This window comes from Capricornis sumatraensis, chromosome 1 (assembly GCF_032405125.1).
Source record: "Capricornis sumatraensis isolate serow.1 chromosome 1, serow.2, whole genome shotgun sequence".
In the NCBI taxonomy this organism is placed as follows: Eukaryota; Metazoa; Chordata; class Mammalia; order Artiodactyla; family Bovidae; genus Capricornis; species Capricornis sumatraensis.
In genome coordinates this window covers 103,660,954-103,677,059 of record NC_091069.1, presented here as the reverse complement: position 1 = coordinate 103,677,059, position 16,106 = coordinate 103,660,954, and the positions used below count along the sequence as shown (strand labels likewise).

Here is a 16,106-nt window from a genome sequence, read left to right as displayed (position 1 = left end):
GGAGACCTCGGTGATTGGGAAGATCCCCTGGAGAAGGGAAAGGCTACCTACTCCAGTATTCTGGCCTGGAGAATTCCACGGACTTGATAGTTCATGAGTCGCAAAGAGCTGGACACAACTGAGTGACTTTCACTTTCACCACAGTTTAGGGGCTTCCCTGACGGCTCAGCAGTAAAGAACCCGCCCGCAATGCAGGAGTTGAAGGAGACCTGGGTTTGATCCCTGGGTTGGGAAGATCCCCTGGAGGAAGAAATGGCAACCCACTCCAGTATTCTTGCCTGAAAAATCCCATGGACAGAGGAGCCTGGGTGGGCCATGGTCCAAAGAGTGGCAAAGACTTGGGTGCAGCTGAATATAGACCACAGTTTACCCATTCATCCGTCAATGGACACTGGATTGCTTCCACTTTTTGGCTATTGTGAACAATGCTTCCAGACCTTGAACTCTCAAGCCCAAGAGAAAACCCAAGTTTTCTCTTCTGTGAGGTGAATATGGCTGAGTTATTTCTCCCTCTGGCAGAAGCCCAGCTGCAGCTGGCTCAACATCTCCTAAGGCCCCTACTCCACTGGAAGCCTCATCTCCCCAAACAGGGATCATGACCCCTCTTTCCACTGCTCACCCTGTAGCTTGCCCTCTCTGTCTTTGAGAAATAGGTGGACACAGGCCCCTGTCAGCAGGCTTGCTGCCCCAGGCATTTCTGGGCCCCCCCAGAGCTTTGGCCAAGGACTTGTTACTTTGGAAGGGGTCCTTGTTTAGCTATCACCAACCATCTCTACTAAGTTGGGCTGGAAGGGAGATGGGAGAGGTCTTCCACCCAGTTCAAGTCAAAGTCAGAAGCGCTTTGCTACCCCACCCAGACCCCAGGGCCCTGCTTAAGACCAAAGAGGACATTTCCAAGACTCGAGTTTCGCCTCCAGAGGCGCAAGGAAGCCGTGACTCCTGGCTGTCCTGCCTCAACCCCTCCAGGTGAGGAACCCAGCTCCGCAGCTTGTGAGCCTGGGGAGGGAGAGAGCACACTACAGCTCCCAGAGTTCTGCGGGATGAGGAGGCGGTCCCCATCCCTCGCGGAAGGGTTGGCTCCACCAACCGGAGCCCAGAGCGGGGCTGGGGGCGGACAGGGGGGCGGGTCTGGGGGCGGACAGGGCGGGGCTGGGGGCGGGCAGGGGCGGGGCCGGGGGGAGGTGGCCGGCGAGCGGCGCCCCTGGGTCAGTCGCGCGCGGAGCGCGGGGTCCGGAGAGAGGAACCGGGGGAGGGTGCTGTGGTGGCGCCGCGCGCGCTCTCCGGACCATGGGTAAGTGGCTCTGCGGTGCGCCCGGGACGGGACGGGACGGGCGGCCCCGCGGGAGGGCAAGTTTGTGGCGCCCAGTCTTTCCCGGCGCTCGCGGCCGTCGGTGCTGCCTTGCGGGGCGAGCGGGGGCTAGGGGTGGACTCGGGGGCGAGAGCGCGCGGAGGTAGTCTGGCCCGGGACGCCCGCGTCCTCCCGCCGCGAGCCGGGGCCAAAGCCTAGTGTGGGGCGCGCGCTGTTCGAAAAAAGGAAAGACAAAAAGTTTTGGCGGCCAAGGGGCTTCCCGGGCGTTTATCTCGAAACTCTCTTCGTGGTCTCTTGACTGAAATTTACCAAGTCCTGTACGGCCCTGTCACCTCACTTCCTGCTGCGGTTTTCAATCTCGAGCTGGTCTCAGCTAATTTGTTGTGACAGCTGTCCGCAGCAGTTCCGTCTGCAGTACCCCCCGCCCCCCACCCTCCCCTCTCCCCTCCCCGCCGTCACATCCCGGCGGTTCTCAGAATCCGCCGGCGCCGCCGAGAAGGGGCACCGGGGCCGCTGGGCGCGCGGCGCGCTTTCCATTGCGGCCGCCGTTTCCTGAAAGTGACTCTGCGCTGGTTTTGAAGAACTTGCTCAATGCATTTTGAAGAATCAACTGTTCCTCTTTAAGCCGAGAGTCGTGCTGATCCTTCGGCGGTTACCGGCTTCTCGCCTCCGACCCTTTCTCCTGCTCTTTCCTCTTCCCTTTTTTCTTTCTTTTCCCGTAGTCTCTCCTCTTGTCTCCTGTCCACCCTCCTCTGTGCCCTCCCACTCCCAACCCCCGGCAGGGAAGAAGTAACTGCCTTCTTTGCTCCGCTCATCTTTCTCCTGTGTCTCTTTCTCCCCTTGGGGCTCCAGAAGGGACAGCGTGGCGGACCCGCGAGTGATGGGGGGCGGGGAGGGGGTGGAGAGCGGAGACGCGCAGGCTGCGAGGAGAGAAGCGTTTGGCTTCGCGCTCAGTCTGAATCGCTGCCTCGTCTCGGTCCTTGCGCAGAGTGTTCAGGGGGCGCGGCCGCGCCGGCCTCAGGCCGCCAGCCGGATGGACGCTGGGAATAGGGGAGGAGATCGCCCGGTGCCGGGCCCCCAGGGGCTCAGGGTGCGGGTCTGGCGGCACTGTACTGGCCAGAGCCAGGGTCCCTTTCTTTGCGAGGTCGTCAGCTAGTGAAGAGGTCTCCGCGGAGCTGAAGGGAGAATAACAGGTGCTTCTTGCCCCAGCTGGAGCACCAAAGTTGGGGGTGTGGGGTCCCAGAGACCATGCTAGGGCAGAGATGGCAGCTAGTGGGTTGGGTCACCAGGGTGGAGTTCCAGAGCCTGTCCAAGCCCTAGGGACCCTTTTGGACCTCGAACTTGGAATGGCAGTGGTAGAAAGGACCTCACAGAATCAGCCCCGCTCTCTGAGGGGCTTACAGTCTGAGAAACTGAGGCTTAGAGACCAGCCCTGGTCTGACAGTGAGGACAGTTTAGGCCTCTGAGACCCTGCCCCTCTCTCCCTTCCCAATGGTCTCCTGTTCCCAGGTGGGAAATTGACCTGGGATGGCCCACACCCGCCTTGGACCTTGCTTTACCGGCTGGGCTTCAAGAGCCACTCTGGGAGAGCTCTGCTAGGAGAGAGAGAAAGAAGAGTGCCCCATGCAGAAGTCAGGCAGCCTTCCTTTGTCCCGGCTGTGCGTCTACTGTTGACCCACGTCTCGGACAAGCTGCCACCCAGCCCAGTTTGGTGGGGACACAGAAAGCAGTACAGAGATGGAGCTGTTACTTTTATCACCAGACACCACCCAGACTTGGAGGGGCAAGACGGTGAGGACTCAGCCCCACCCTGGGTCAAGGTCTTTCAGGACCACCAGATCCCGGGGCTCTGGGAGTTGGTCATTTCACATTTGGTGCCCCCACCCCCTCCTTTCTACACTCAAGGCTGACACCTTGGCCCCAGCTGCTCCCACCCCGGCCCCTCTTCCTTCCCCTGAGACTCGGAGGCAGGGCAGGTGGGGAGCTGCACGTGTCCAGGTTGTCTGTCTGTCCTCCGTGCTGGCTGGAGCACAGCCCTGGGCAGGCCCCCTCCCCAAACCCCTGCTCCGCCAGGCAGCTGGCTCCGAGCTGAGTGGACTGGCCGCTTCAAAGGTTGTCTTTGTTTCAGCTCCAGCTGAAGCCAAAGAGCAACTTAAGCCAACAACCTCAGGCAAGAAGGTGTGGTGTCTGCTGGTTGTTATTGAGGCCTCTGTTACCATTATTGTTGTAATTGACACGGTGCTCCCAGTGGGTGACTTTTCATGAAAGGAAGTGTCGCTTCCTTTCCATCACACCGAGAGTGGAGAGGCGGGGCAGGGGGGGGTTGGTGAGAGAGTGAGAGAGAGAGAGGGAGAGAGAAGGAGGGAGAAGGAGAGAGGGAGAGAGGCCTTGAACTAGGGGCAGCCCAGCTCCAAGAAGGAGAGAGAGGGAGCGGGAGAGAGGCCTTGGACTAGGCGCAGCCCAGCTCCTCTCCGGCAGTGCAGGTCCTGTTTATGAAGCAGCTGCTCCCTGCGGTGCAGAACTCTAGGCCCTGAGACACAGCAGAGTGACAGACCTCAGATCTCACACACACACACACCCACGCATGCACGCACGCGCACACCTCAGATCTCACACACACACACCCACGCACGCGCATACCTCAGATCTCACGCACATCTCAGATCTCACACACACACACCCATGCACGCACGCACACACCTCAGATCTCCCACACACCCACGCACGCACGCACGCGCACACCTCAGATCTCACATACACACGCATGAACATAGCCACCTGTGGTGTTTTTGGAGGAGAGCCTCGTTTCTCGCTTCATTCTGCTTAGAACATTGGGCCCACTGGGTCTAACAGACCCATCTATAGGTGGGAGAATGAAGTAAGGGCCAGAAACACCTGTGTGGGGTCAGAGCCCCCGCCCCACCTTGCCTCCTGCCCCACCTTGCCTGCTTTCAGCTTCTCTGGGAAGACAGGCCCAGGTTCTTGCCAGCAGACTAACAGGGGTGCTGCAGTGTGACACTGCAGGTCCCCTGGGGCGAGACGGCCAGTTTGCACCCTCTGAGCAGAGAAAGAACCTGGGGTCTCGCTTTATTGCTGTTTAGTCGCTAAGTTGTGTCCGACTATTTGTGACCTCATGGACTGTAGCCTGCCAGGCTCTTTTTTCCATGGCATTTCCCAGCCAAGTACACTGGAGTAGCTTGCCATTTCCTTCTCTGGGGGATCTTCCCAACCCAGGGATCGAACCCTCATCTCCTGCAGTGGCAGGTAGACTCTTTACCACTGAGCCACCAGGGAAGCCCTGGGGTCTCCCTGTGCCCATTAAAACACTCTAGGCCTTGGAGTCAGGGTCTGGAGACGGGGATGCTGCGCTGGCTGCACATCCTAGCTTTGCTGCTGGTAAGCTGTGTGACCTCAGGTGAGTTACTGAGCCTCTCAGATCTTCAGATCTTCTGGTATCTGTTAATGAGGCAGAGAGATAATACCCACTGAGTGCTGGGAAGATGTAGTGAGCCAGTGTTCAGAAGTGCCCAGACTAGGGCCCGGGAGAGGCTGGTTTCAGACAGTGAAGTGCATAGTGTGGAGGTGGGGTGGGGGTTGAGAGCAGGCGGGCTTCATTTCAGGAGCCCCCTCCTTCACAGCTAGCGACTGAAATTAACCTCTTCACTGCCTCGGTTTTGGGATCGAGGGTTAAGCTTGACTTCCGCAGAGCTGTGGAGTTGAGCAGACTGCTAGCACAGGAAGGGCTGTAGCCATGCCGCTGCCACGCCCGCGCGCTGCCCGTGACGGGGCCGGGGATGAGGAGCGGCCGGGGCTGCTGCCGTCGCCAGGGCTCTTCCCACTCAGCTGTCTAGCAGCACGACAACTGGGAATAAGCTCAACGGGGACCACAGGGCCCTTGAGGAGGAGCCCCTGAGCCCCGCGGAGGAAACCTCCATCTGGGGAGACACTGCTCCTGCGTAGGAGGGTGCACGGCGCAAAGGCGGTACCATTTTTCAGAGTAATTTCTAAGTTTAAATGCAACTCGGTCAAAACCCCAGTGGCTTTTGTTTCTTTCTTCTCCTTCATCCTTTCCCTCTTTCTCTTTTTCATCCTGGAATGTGACAGAATTATCCTAAAGTTCAGATGGAATTTTTTCAGAGGAGTAATGATGGGGGACTTGAGCTCTGGATAGTAAGTTTTGTTACACGCGACAGAAATTAAAACTGTGCATGGGTCTAGTGTTCCATAAGGAATGAAAGAGAACAGAAAGTCCAAAACCAGCTCCCAGAGTGTTCCTTACAAACCTTTAGATTGTGGGGGAAGTAGAATTTCAAACTATGTGGGGAGGAGATCACTCGGTCTATGCTGGGGGTCTGAGGAGCTGGGCAGACAGGACTCACCCGGCCCCTATGGGAGGGGGTTTCAGACTTACTTCTCAAGGCAGAACTCTTTTTCCAAATGAAGATTTAGCGGGAACTGCGATCTTGAAATGACTGGAGAAGAGAGGGAGAGGACAGGCTCGGGAAGGGGGGCGAAGACCTTCCCCTCGCCCCTCATCCAGGGCTGCGGTCCACGTGGGCGAGAATGGAGGCCGGTTACCCCCGACTCGGCCACGCACAGAGTGTTTTCCCTTCGTGGCTCTCGTCCCCGTCTCTGTCCCGGTGGCCCTTAATTTGGCTGCCTTCTCAGGCCCCCTGGGGAGTTTGAACCCCCCCTCCCCAAGCCCCGTGTTGTTGTTGTTTAGGCGTTAAGTCCTGTCTGATTCTTTTGTGACCCCACAGATTGTAGCCTGCCAAGCTCCCCTGTCCATGGGATTTCCCAGGCTAGTATACTGGAGTGGGTTGCCATTTCCTTCTCTAGGGGGTCTTCCTGACCCAGGGATGGACCCCATGTCTCCGGCATTGGCAGGTGGGTTCTTTACTGCAGAGCCACCAGGAAACCCCTGGTACCCTGTGCAGGACCTTAAGTCGTACTCATGTTGGGGGAGGGTGGGGGAGACAGGCGCCATGTCTTTTAAATTCTCCCTGGTGATCCAGTGGGCCCTGGTTCCACCACCTTATTTCCCTGAGGCCCGAGGACAGCTTTGTAGCCGATCTGCAGGAGGGTGCCAGTGAGAAGCCTCAACACAGGAACAGGTGGAGAGAGTCCTTCGGAGCCGAGCATTTTCCCTTCAGGAAAGAAGGGAGAGAGGGTGTGAAAGCAGAGCAGAGAAGGCAGGAAGGGAAAGGAGAAAAGCTGGGGGGACAGAGCCGATTAGCTGAAGGCTTCAGGATTTACAGATAGTTAGCAAAGGACCCCAGTGTCTTTCTCCCCCCCACCCCCGCCCCAATTCAGGGAAGGAAAGACGGAGGTGCAGAGTTGCCCAAGGGCCCGGTTGGAAAGGCATCCGTCAGGGGTGGGAGGGGTCAGTTATTAGAACTGGGATCGAACCGTATCTCCTAACTATTAGTTGTTTCTGGAGATTGGCTGTGTCTCCGGTGATCAGGAGTCAGCCTGCAAGGACGGCCCAGGCCCAATTAGCATTAGGCTCAGTTTCTCTAACAGGCTTATTCGGACACCCCATCAAAGCTTGTGAATGTTGGTGATAAGCACCACAGCCGTAGTGATGGCGAGGCCAGGCCTCTGGATGGGTGGTCAGACAGACCTTGCTTTGAATGTGGTCCCCCAGGGAGGCAGGCAACTTAATCTCTCTTTAAAACGGGATCCCTCTGGGACTCACTGACAGAACATACATATGAAAGGGCCAGGGACACAGAGCCGAGAACCTGCATGGCACTTCCGTGAACAGCTGCCCAAGGGGACACTGCCCAGCAGTCAGAGGTCTACAGCTCAGGCTTCTGGGTACTGCTGGCCTCGAGGGTCACTCTGCTGTGGGTATCTTCTTTATTTCTGGCTGCGCTGGGTCTTTGTCACTGCACAGGCTTTTCCTCTAGGTGCACTGAGCAGGGGCTACTTCTGGTTGCAGAGTGCACGCTCCTCACTGTGGTGGCTTCTCTTGTTGAAGAGCACAGGTTCTTGGCTGGAGGGTTTCAGTGGTTGTTCCCCTCCCACCCTCCGGCTCTAGAGCGCAGGCTCAGTAGTTTTGGCTCACAGGTTTAGTTGCTCCGCAGCATGTGGGATCTTCCTGGACCAGGGATCGAACCCGTATCTCCTGCATCGGCAGGTGGATTCTTTACCACTGAGCCCCCAGGGAAGCCCAGGTTTCTTGTTCTTCAAGTTTCTTTTCTACCTGGGATGGAGGAGAAATCTTGCAGGTTCCCAGCAGTGTGGATTTTCTGAGCTGGAGTGAACCAGGACAGTGCATGCAACGTGAACAAAAAGGAGGAAAGAAAGGGTGGTCTCACATGGCTAATCAGCCTCTTCGTGGCCAGAGCAGCTTCCAGTGGCTATGTCTTTGCAGCCACCAACTCTCAGGACGCCCTTAGGGGAGTCGAGCTCCTGGTTCCTCCTGGCCCTCTATCAGGTTGTTGTGAGACTCACCCATTCTCTCCTCCAAAATGGGACTTCCCTAGTAGCTCAGACAGTCAAGGATCCACCTGCAGTGCAGAAGACCCGGGTTCCATCCCTGGGTCGGGAAGATCTCCTGGAGAAGGGAATGGCTCCCTGCTCCAGTATTTTTGCCTGGAATATCCCATGGACAGAGGAGACGCTTTCCCTTACCTGCCACCTGCTGGGTGGGGGTGCTGGGCGGCCTCGCCGAGCTGCCAGGAGGCCAGACAAGCCATGGGTATCTCAGTCTGGATGGCCCCATCCGTATGGTGTGGGGAGGTGAGGGTGACTAGAGAGAAGTGCTGTGCTTGGCTGAGGGCTGGGAAGGGCCCCCCACTTCCTGCTTGGGGCTTGTCAGGTGAGACCTGAAGGGTCACCAGGAGCCATGAAGGTGAGGGGAGTATGTGGCCTAATTAGGGGCAGTTAGGACTCTGCTGAGCTTCCCAGGTGGCGCTAGTGGTAAAGAAGCTGCCTGCCAATGCAGGAGACGCCAGAGACGTGAGTCTGATCCCTGGGTCAAGAAGAGCCCACTCTAGTATTCTCGCCTGGAGAATCCCATGGACGGAGGAGTCTGGTGGGCTACAGTCTCTGGAGTCGCTAACAAATCAGACATGACTGAACATGCGTGGGATCATGAGGGATGCTTAAGAAAAGCTTGGCTGCTTCATAAATGGGAACTTTCTTCTTGGTTATTCGTGGAGGGGCTGTGGGCCCAGCGGCTCCCATGGTGCTTTGAGGGCCCACAAACATGGGAGCCTCCGCAGCTCTCTTAGCTGCCAGTTTGGCTGAGCCGCTGCAAATACTCTCTTATGTGGAGAGGTGGGGTTTGGAGACAGTTTCCCCGAGCACCATGGCCCCAGCCTCCTCTGACGTGACCCCAGGATGACTTAGGGTCTCCTTCATAGTTTTGGGAAGAGGGCTGGAATGGAGTAAGGAAAACCGGCCGGTGTGGCATGGGTGGGGCTGCGGGAGCTTCGGTCGGGGAGCCCGTGTGGTTTAGAGGCCGCCTGCGGCAGCTGGGCACCACAAGCAGAGGATGGCAAAGACTGACCCCACCAGGCCATCCGGATGCCACACTGCCCTCCTGGCACCCACTCCTCTGCCAGCATCTCATGTCCTCGCTCTCCCCTGCCCTTCTCCCCTTCTTCTTCTCCTCCAGCACCTCCGGTCAAAGGGAAAAGGAAGCAGTCAGAGGAAGGGGAGCCCCTAGACCCACCCGTGTCTCCTCAGCCCGATGGTGAGCCGAGAAGGAGCCGGAGCCCTGTGCGCCTGGAGGTGAGTTGGGTGACCCCTCCCCCACTGGGGGCCTCTTCCCTGCCCCTTCCCTCACCCTGCCCCACCTGTGTGCAGCCTCCCAGGTGACCTTGGAGACTCCCTGGAGATGAGTTCCCTAACCCCCCCAACCCCGAAAGAGTCCAGAGAGGGGCACAGCCCCACTGTCTGGGGCCTTGCACTGGGCGGTGGGCAGACAGGAGGGCTCGCCCATCACCTCTGGCTGGACTTTCAGGCTTGGTTTTTACAGCAGAACCCTTTTATTGCGTGAGGCTGACCTGGAGCCCTGATCTATGAAACAGAGTAAAGCTCTGTTCTACAATGTTAAGCTACACGTACATCCTTCTGTCCCGTAGTGAGATCGATGCTGCTGTGCTGACCAGCACAGTCGCAGCCATCAGCTTCTGCATCAGTGCTCTTTGGCCATTTGCTTCGGAGGCACAGGCTGGAGGGAGCTGCAAATGGGAACAGGTTTTAACAGATTTCCTGGAGTTCAGAGAAGAGGAACAGAAAAGCATGTTCATTTGAAGAGCTGTGGTCAGAGTGCCTCCGTTTTGAGGCACGGCAGTGTGTTCCAATTTCATAGGTAACGTGCAAGCTGGCTTGTTTATTTCCCGAGGTCTTTGATTAGTCAAAACTACGGTCATGACACTTGAATAGAGTATTTTTGGAACACGTGGCTCTCTGCATGGTTCTCACCCTGATGATGGTTGCCAGCCCTCTCGTGTTTGGGGCCACCCCAGCCGGGACCCCAACCCCAGCCCAACAGTAGCCCCCTGCCCTGAGCCACCAGCTGCAGGAAGGGCACCAGGAGAAATTCCCACTGGGAGCAGAAACCAAAAGACCTGTGCATTGGCCACAAGGGCCCTCTGGAGCCCAGGACAAGGTCTCTCCTCCCCGCGCTGAGCACACGGACGGTGGGCCACGGAAGCAAGCCTGGCGGAATGGCCCCACACAGCTGGGATGCACTGTCCTTTGGTTTGGACCACAGGGGCCACTGAGAGCCCCGGGGCCACACAGCCTGCCTCTAGGAGCTCAGAGTCTGGTAGAGGAGCTGAGATGGCGACGTGACAACCTAGAGCCAGGTGAAGAAGTGATCGGAAGCTTGGGAAGGGGCAGGGCTGCTCCTGTGGCCGCCCCTGGAGCCAGGCCTCTGTGGACCCTGACCTGGGGTCCTGGGCTGACGTGGAACACCTCTGTCCTTCTGAGCCCGGGAACAACCTCTGCAGCCCAGAGTCGGGCGTGAGGGTCTGCTCCCTCCTCGGGGAGCCTGGAGTTGGCCATGTATCTCCTTCCTCCCCAGCAGCCAGTGGTTCCGCCTCTCCGCAGCCGCCTGCCAACTGGGGGCTCATCCCACTGCCCCGTGTTCTTTCCCCAGGAGCCCCCCGAGGCAGGCGGGGAGCGGGAGGAGGAGCAGGAGGAGGAGCAGGCCTTCCTGGTCAGCCTCTACAAGTTCATGAAGGAGCGACACACGCCCATCGAGAGGGTGCCCCATCTCGGCTTCAAGCAGAGTGCGTCCCCGGGGTGCAGGCACGGGAGGGGGGCCCGGCAGGGGACCTCCATTCGGGGCGAACCCCCGACGTGCCACAGGGGTTGCACACAGAACGGTTGCCCCCCTCCAGGCACTGGCCTGGCAGTGGGTGCGGCCAGATGTCCATCCTTACCGGCCCCTGGGCCCCCAGCACACAGGGTGCGGTCTGCCCAGCCATCCTGGTGGCCCTGTCTGGGTATGTGCTGGTTCTGTGCCAGCCTGACGGGGCCATGGGGACAGCGGCTGGCTGCCCCCTCCTCCCACCAAGACTGACAGGGGCCCCGCCCCCTCTTGTCCCCAGTCAACCTGTGGAAGATCTACAAGGCCGTGGAGAAGCTAGGGGCCTATGAACTGGTAAGGGTGGCTCCTCTGAGCCCTCCCCTGCCGCGTCTCCCGGCATGTCAGCTGTGCCCCCGGGACCCCGGGAAGAGAGGGAGCCCAGCAGACCTGCCCTCCTCTGTCGGCGGGAGGGTGAGGCAGTGTCCAAACCCTACCCTTTCCTCAGCTCCCTGTGCGCCGCAGGGAGGAGGGACCTGCCCTACCCGCCCGTTCTTCGCTGTTCCAAGCAAGATGGTCACCCTTTCCATCTGTCCTGTCCTTGCACTCACAAAGGGCCAGTGCTCAGGCAGCCCCTGGGAGGGGGACTTGGCTGGCTGCTGGCCAGGGGAGCCCCCTCCAACCTCCCTGCCCCTGCTGGCGGAGAAGCAATTAGAAACAGCCTCTGAGTGGGGACCCCGAGCTGCAAGGACCCTGTGGGCAGGGGGCGCCCACCAGCTGTACCCTGACGTGGCGCCCTTGCAGGTGACTGGCCGCCGCCTCTGGAAGAACGTGTACGATGAGCTGGGGGGCAGCCCGGGCAGCACCAGTGCGGCCACATGCACGCGCCGCCACTACGAGAGGTGTGGGCCCCTGGGCTGCCCCCCGGCAACTCCGATGGGCGGTGGGGTGGGGGCCGCCACTACGAGAGGTGCGGGCCCCTGGGCTGCCCCCCGGCAACTCCGACGGGCGGTGGGGTGGGGGCCGCCACTACGAGAGGTGCGGGGCCCTGGGCTGCCCCCCGGCAACTCTGATGGGCGGTGGGCTGGGGGCGGGCGGCGGCCCCCGCGGCTGGGGGGTGTCTGTGCTGGTCCGGCAGGGGTGTTGGCGGTCTGGGCCGGGGGAAGCTGGGGTGGGCCTAGAGGGGTGGGAGCTTCCTGCCAGCCTGACCGCCTGGCGACATGTCCGGTTCCTCCCCAGGCTGGTCCTCCCATACGTGCGGCACCTGAAGGGGGAGGATGACAAGCCCCTGCCCCCCTCCAAGCCCAGGAAGCAGTACAGGATGGCCAAGGAGCCTCGGGGGGATGATGGGGCCACTGAGAGACCAAAGAAGGTCAAGGAGGAGAAGCGGGTGGACCAGGTGAGCTCCAAGCCCCGTGCCATACCTCTCAAAGCGCCCCCTACCAGCTCACTGTGGCTGCAGAGCTCCCTGCCTGGAACCCCCAGAACACCCGCCTCCCACAAGGGCAGCACCGGGGCGGGGGAGCAAGGGTCATAGAGTGGTTCATTACTTGAGGGCCCTCAAGTTGGGGGTACACGTGGGGTTTGAGTCCTAGTCTGCACCCCATTTCACCAGGGCCCATGTCCTGACACCAAGCTGTGTCTGTTCAGAGGATGGGACGCCTTTTGACAGTTTTGCACGAAGGTGCTAGAAGAGCTGGCTCCCACCTGTCCCCTGAGGCTTGGCCTTTTCTCATTCTAGCTGATGCCAGCAAAGACCAAAGCAGATGCCCCTGACCTGGCAAGGCTTCCTAGCCAGGAGACACCCAGGGATGGCATGGAGCAGCGAGGCCCAGCCGTGGGGCCCTCTCTGCCCTTTTTGGGTGCCAGTGGCTGTCCTGAGGCCTACAAACGGCTCCTGTCTAGCTTCTACTGCAGAGGGACACATGGTATCATGTCACCGCTGGCCAAAAAGAAGCTCCTGGCCCAGGTGAGCAAGGCAGAGGCCTTGCAGTGTCAGGAGGAGGGCTGTCGCCACGGGGCAGGTGGGGAGCCCCAGGGACCCCCAGCTGCCCCGCCCGTGGAGAGTCCCCAGAGCCCAGGAGGGCCGGCCGAGGACTCCAGGGACCGGCTGACACCTCTGGAAGGAAGGCAGGCCCCCGGGGGCGGCCTCTGGGGGGAGACACAGGCAGGCCCTCGCCCGTTGGCCCCCGTTGTCACCGGCTGCTTCCACGCCTACCCCAGCGAAGTGCTGAAGCCTGTCAGCCAGCGTCCCAGGGACCTTTTCCCCAGTCTTAAAGATAGGGTGTTGTTGGGGCCCCCTGCCAAGGAGGAGGGGCTGCCAGCCAGAGAGCCCCCGCTGGTGTGGGGCGGGGATGCCGGCCGCCCTTCTGCATTCCACAAGGGCAGCTCCAGAAAGGGCAGCCTCTACCCCAAACCCAAAGCCTGCTGGGTGTCCCCCATGACCAAGGTCCCTGCTGAGAGCCCCAGGCCCCTGCCAACCTTCCCGAGCAGCCCAGGCCTGGGCCACAAGCGCAGCCTGGCGGAAGAGGGCTCGGTCCACGGTGGCAAAAAACTGCGGGCAGTGTCTCCCTTTCTGAAGGAGGCGAATGCCCAGGAGTGTGGGACCAAGCCCGGGGGCCCTGACTTGGCCGTCTCCTGCCTGCTGGGCCCCGCCCTCCCGGAGGCCTACAGGGGTACCATGCTGCACTGTCCACTGAACCTCGCTGGCACCCTGGGCCCCTTAAAGGGCCAGGCCACCCTCCCCTTCAGCCCCCTGGTCATCCCTGCCTTCCCGGCCCACCTGCTGGCCGCCACAGCGCCCTCGCCCATGACCGCTGGCCTGATGCACCTCCCACCGGCATCCTTTGATGGTGCCCTGTGCCACAGACTCTGCCCGGCCTCGTCTCCGTGGCACGTGCCGCCTGCCACAGCCTACACAGCACCCCACTTCTCTTTCCACCTCAACACCAAGCTGTAGGTCTGGGCCTGCTGTGCTGTGCGCAGTCAGGGTCTGGCCTCAGCCTGGGGTGGGTGGGCACTGCCAGGGGCTCTGGCTCAGAGCCCCTCAGGAGAGCTCGCCTGTGCCTGACAGGGATGGGCCCCGGGCTGGGAAGCCTGGCCCAGAAGGCTCTGGGCAGACTGGGTTTCTCTGTCAAGATGGCAGCCTGAGCCCAGGGGCTGGGGCCCAGTGATGGCATGCCTCAGGAGAAGACATCGAGAGGCGGCCAGCTCCCAGCCCGGGCCCCAGAGCAGGGATCGGGGCGGGTGAAGGGCCACGGGGCTGTCCATGCTGCCTGTGGAAAATCCAATAAAACACCAGTGAATCCACGCAGCCCTGAGGTGTGTGTGGTGTGGACCTTTGCAGGAGCAGTGAGGCGGGGGTGTTCTCGTGGGCAGCGCCGCCCATAGGGTGATGGGGAGCCAAGGAGAGGGACCTGCCCAGCACCCACTCCTGCCTGGGACGCTGTCACTGGAATAAAGAGCAGGGCCAGGGCAAACCCAGCCTCCAGCTCATACTTCTGCACGCTATGCCCTTGGTCCTGTGCCTTCAGCCCACTGGGCTGGTTGAATCTGGGGACAGCCAGCTGTTCCCTTCCTCATGGTGCAGATCGGAGTCTGAGGCTCAGAGAGGCTGGGACTTGCCCCGTTCCCCCGTGGATACGTGGGGGAGCAGAGCTGTGCACTGGGCGTGATCCAGCACCCTGAGCTAAACCACGTGCGTGCCCTGCAGCTGTCGGCAGCGCTCCTGGGGCTGAGGGTGCAAGCAGGACGCTGGCGTCGCTTGCCCTGGTGCTGGATGCTGACTTGGGGGCTGCTGCCGAGTCTTCTTGGTGAGCCCTTCTAGCCTGCCACATGTGTGGGGTGGGAGAGCAGGTGGTTCCCACCGGGGGCACCTGGAGGGAAAAGGGGATGAAGGCGACCAGAATCTTCACCTGGGCATCCGCTTTTTTCCTAATGCGGTTGTTCCCAGGGCTCAGACCATGCAGCCTAACGCCCTCCTTCCTATGGGCTCTGCCTGTGGAACAGTGTGCTCTCTCACCTGTCGCTGTGGGAGGGGTGCCCCGTCAGAGGCATTGCTCCCCTCCCCTCAGGCTGCCTGTTCTTAGAACCTGGGCACAGCCGCCGGCCAAGCTCCATACAGGTTTCTGGAAAGGCAGTGCCACTACTGGCCCCTGGTCCGGACTTACGGTCTCAGATTATCAGCTGATGATGGGTGAACACGCAGGCTCTGAAGGGATTCCCCTGCTCCCTGCTGTGGGGAGACGCCAGCCCAAGTAGCCGCGTGATCTCCAGCCCTGAGCTCCTCACCCCTGCAGGCACCCACGTGCGCCCATCTCTGAGCCTGTGGGGTCTCCGTGGTTGACAAGGAGTCGGGAGAGGACTGAGAACTCCCACCACCCTCCCTGCAAGTGTCCTGGGTGCTGGGCTGCAGGTCTTTTAGAGTCAGATCCCCTGGATATGGGCATCTGCTGTGTGCGGGGCCCTGCCTGATGTGGGGCAGGGTCACTGGGGTCCCCTTCATTTGCAAAGCCACAGCGGCCTTTTCCCAGCAACAGAAGTGGGCCGTTGGCCTGGCAACAGGATTTGAGCTCGGGCTGCAGAGCTGCGACGCTGGCGCCCTCTGGAGGCTGCGCTGGGAACTACTCTGCACGGGCGTCTTCTGTCCTGAACTGGTCCCCGGGAGTCGCGCTATGGCTCTGCTCCGGAATCAGCAAACGCTGCAGGCGAATGTGGACTTACTTCCTGGAAGACTTCTGTGCCCTGCAGCTCTGGCATGCCACCTTTCTGTGGTTTTTCTCACGCCCCGAGATTCCGAGGGGTGGGACCATCCTGAACCAGCAGCTCTGAGAGATTCTGCAGCTAAGACGCCAGGCTGGGCTGCGCGGAGCGCCGGCTCGCTGGCAGGGCACCCTGCACGTTCCCTGGCGCTGCCACCCTAGGTGGACGGGTCACCCACGTCACTTTGCTTTTTATACTCTTTCCCTTGTGTTACCTGCCATGTCCGCTAACAGTCCCTGACTCTGCCTTGGGGACTTACAGGCCAGCATCTGCCTTTGAGGCATAAACTGTTTCAGGGTCATTTTTAGGAACCCCTCCAAATCATCTGTGGCATTTGCACGGTTTTGGTGGTGAGTGGAGGCAACTCTGGCAGGCCTGTCCCTACAGTCCTGGCCCTTTTCCTGGTGACAGTCTTTAAGTACAGGCCATTTGACAAATACTGAATGTCTATTTCCAGTGGGTGCCAGACACTGTTCTGGGTGTTGGATAGACACGTCAGTGGGCAAAACTTTCAAGTTTCTACCCTCGTGGAGCTGACATCTAACCATCTCATCCTCTGCCGCCCCTTTATCCTTTTGCCTTCAATCTTTCCCAGCATCAGGGTCTTTTCCAGTGAGTCGGCTCTTCCCATCAGGTGGCCAAAGTATTGGAGCTGCAGCTTTAGCATCAGTCCTTCCAGTGCATATTCAGGGTTGATTTCCTTTAGGATTGACTGGTTGGATCTCCTTGCAGTCTAAAGGACTCTCAAGAGTCTTTCTTCAGCACCAC

At 60.1% G+C, this 16,106-nt stretch overlaps 1 protein-coding gene across 1 annotated transcript; it reads left to right on the top strand.

Annotated features, from left to right (window-relative positions):
* Positions 1-1,203: 1,203 nt before the first annotated feature.
* Positions 1,204-13,756, top strand: ARID5A (AT-rich interaction domain 5A). The gene is made up of 7 exons (XM_068977345.1): positions 1,204-1,291; positions 8,937-9,052; positions 10,428-10,560; positions 10,882-10,934; positions 11,382-11,479; positions 11,817-11,976; positions 12,319-13,756. The coding sequence occupies exons 1-7, from the start codon at positions 1,288-1,290 to the stop codon at positions 13,534-13,536; spliced, it is 1,782 nt and encodes a 593-aa protein (XP_068833446.1). The 5' UTR covers positions 1,204-1,287; the 3' UTR covers positions 13,537-13,756.
* Positions 13,757-16,106: the final 2,350 nt, after the last annotated feature.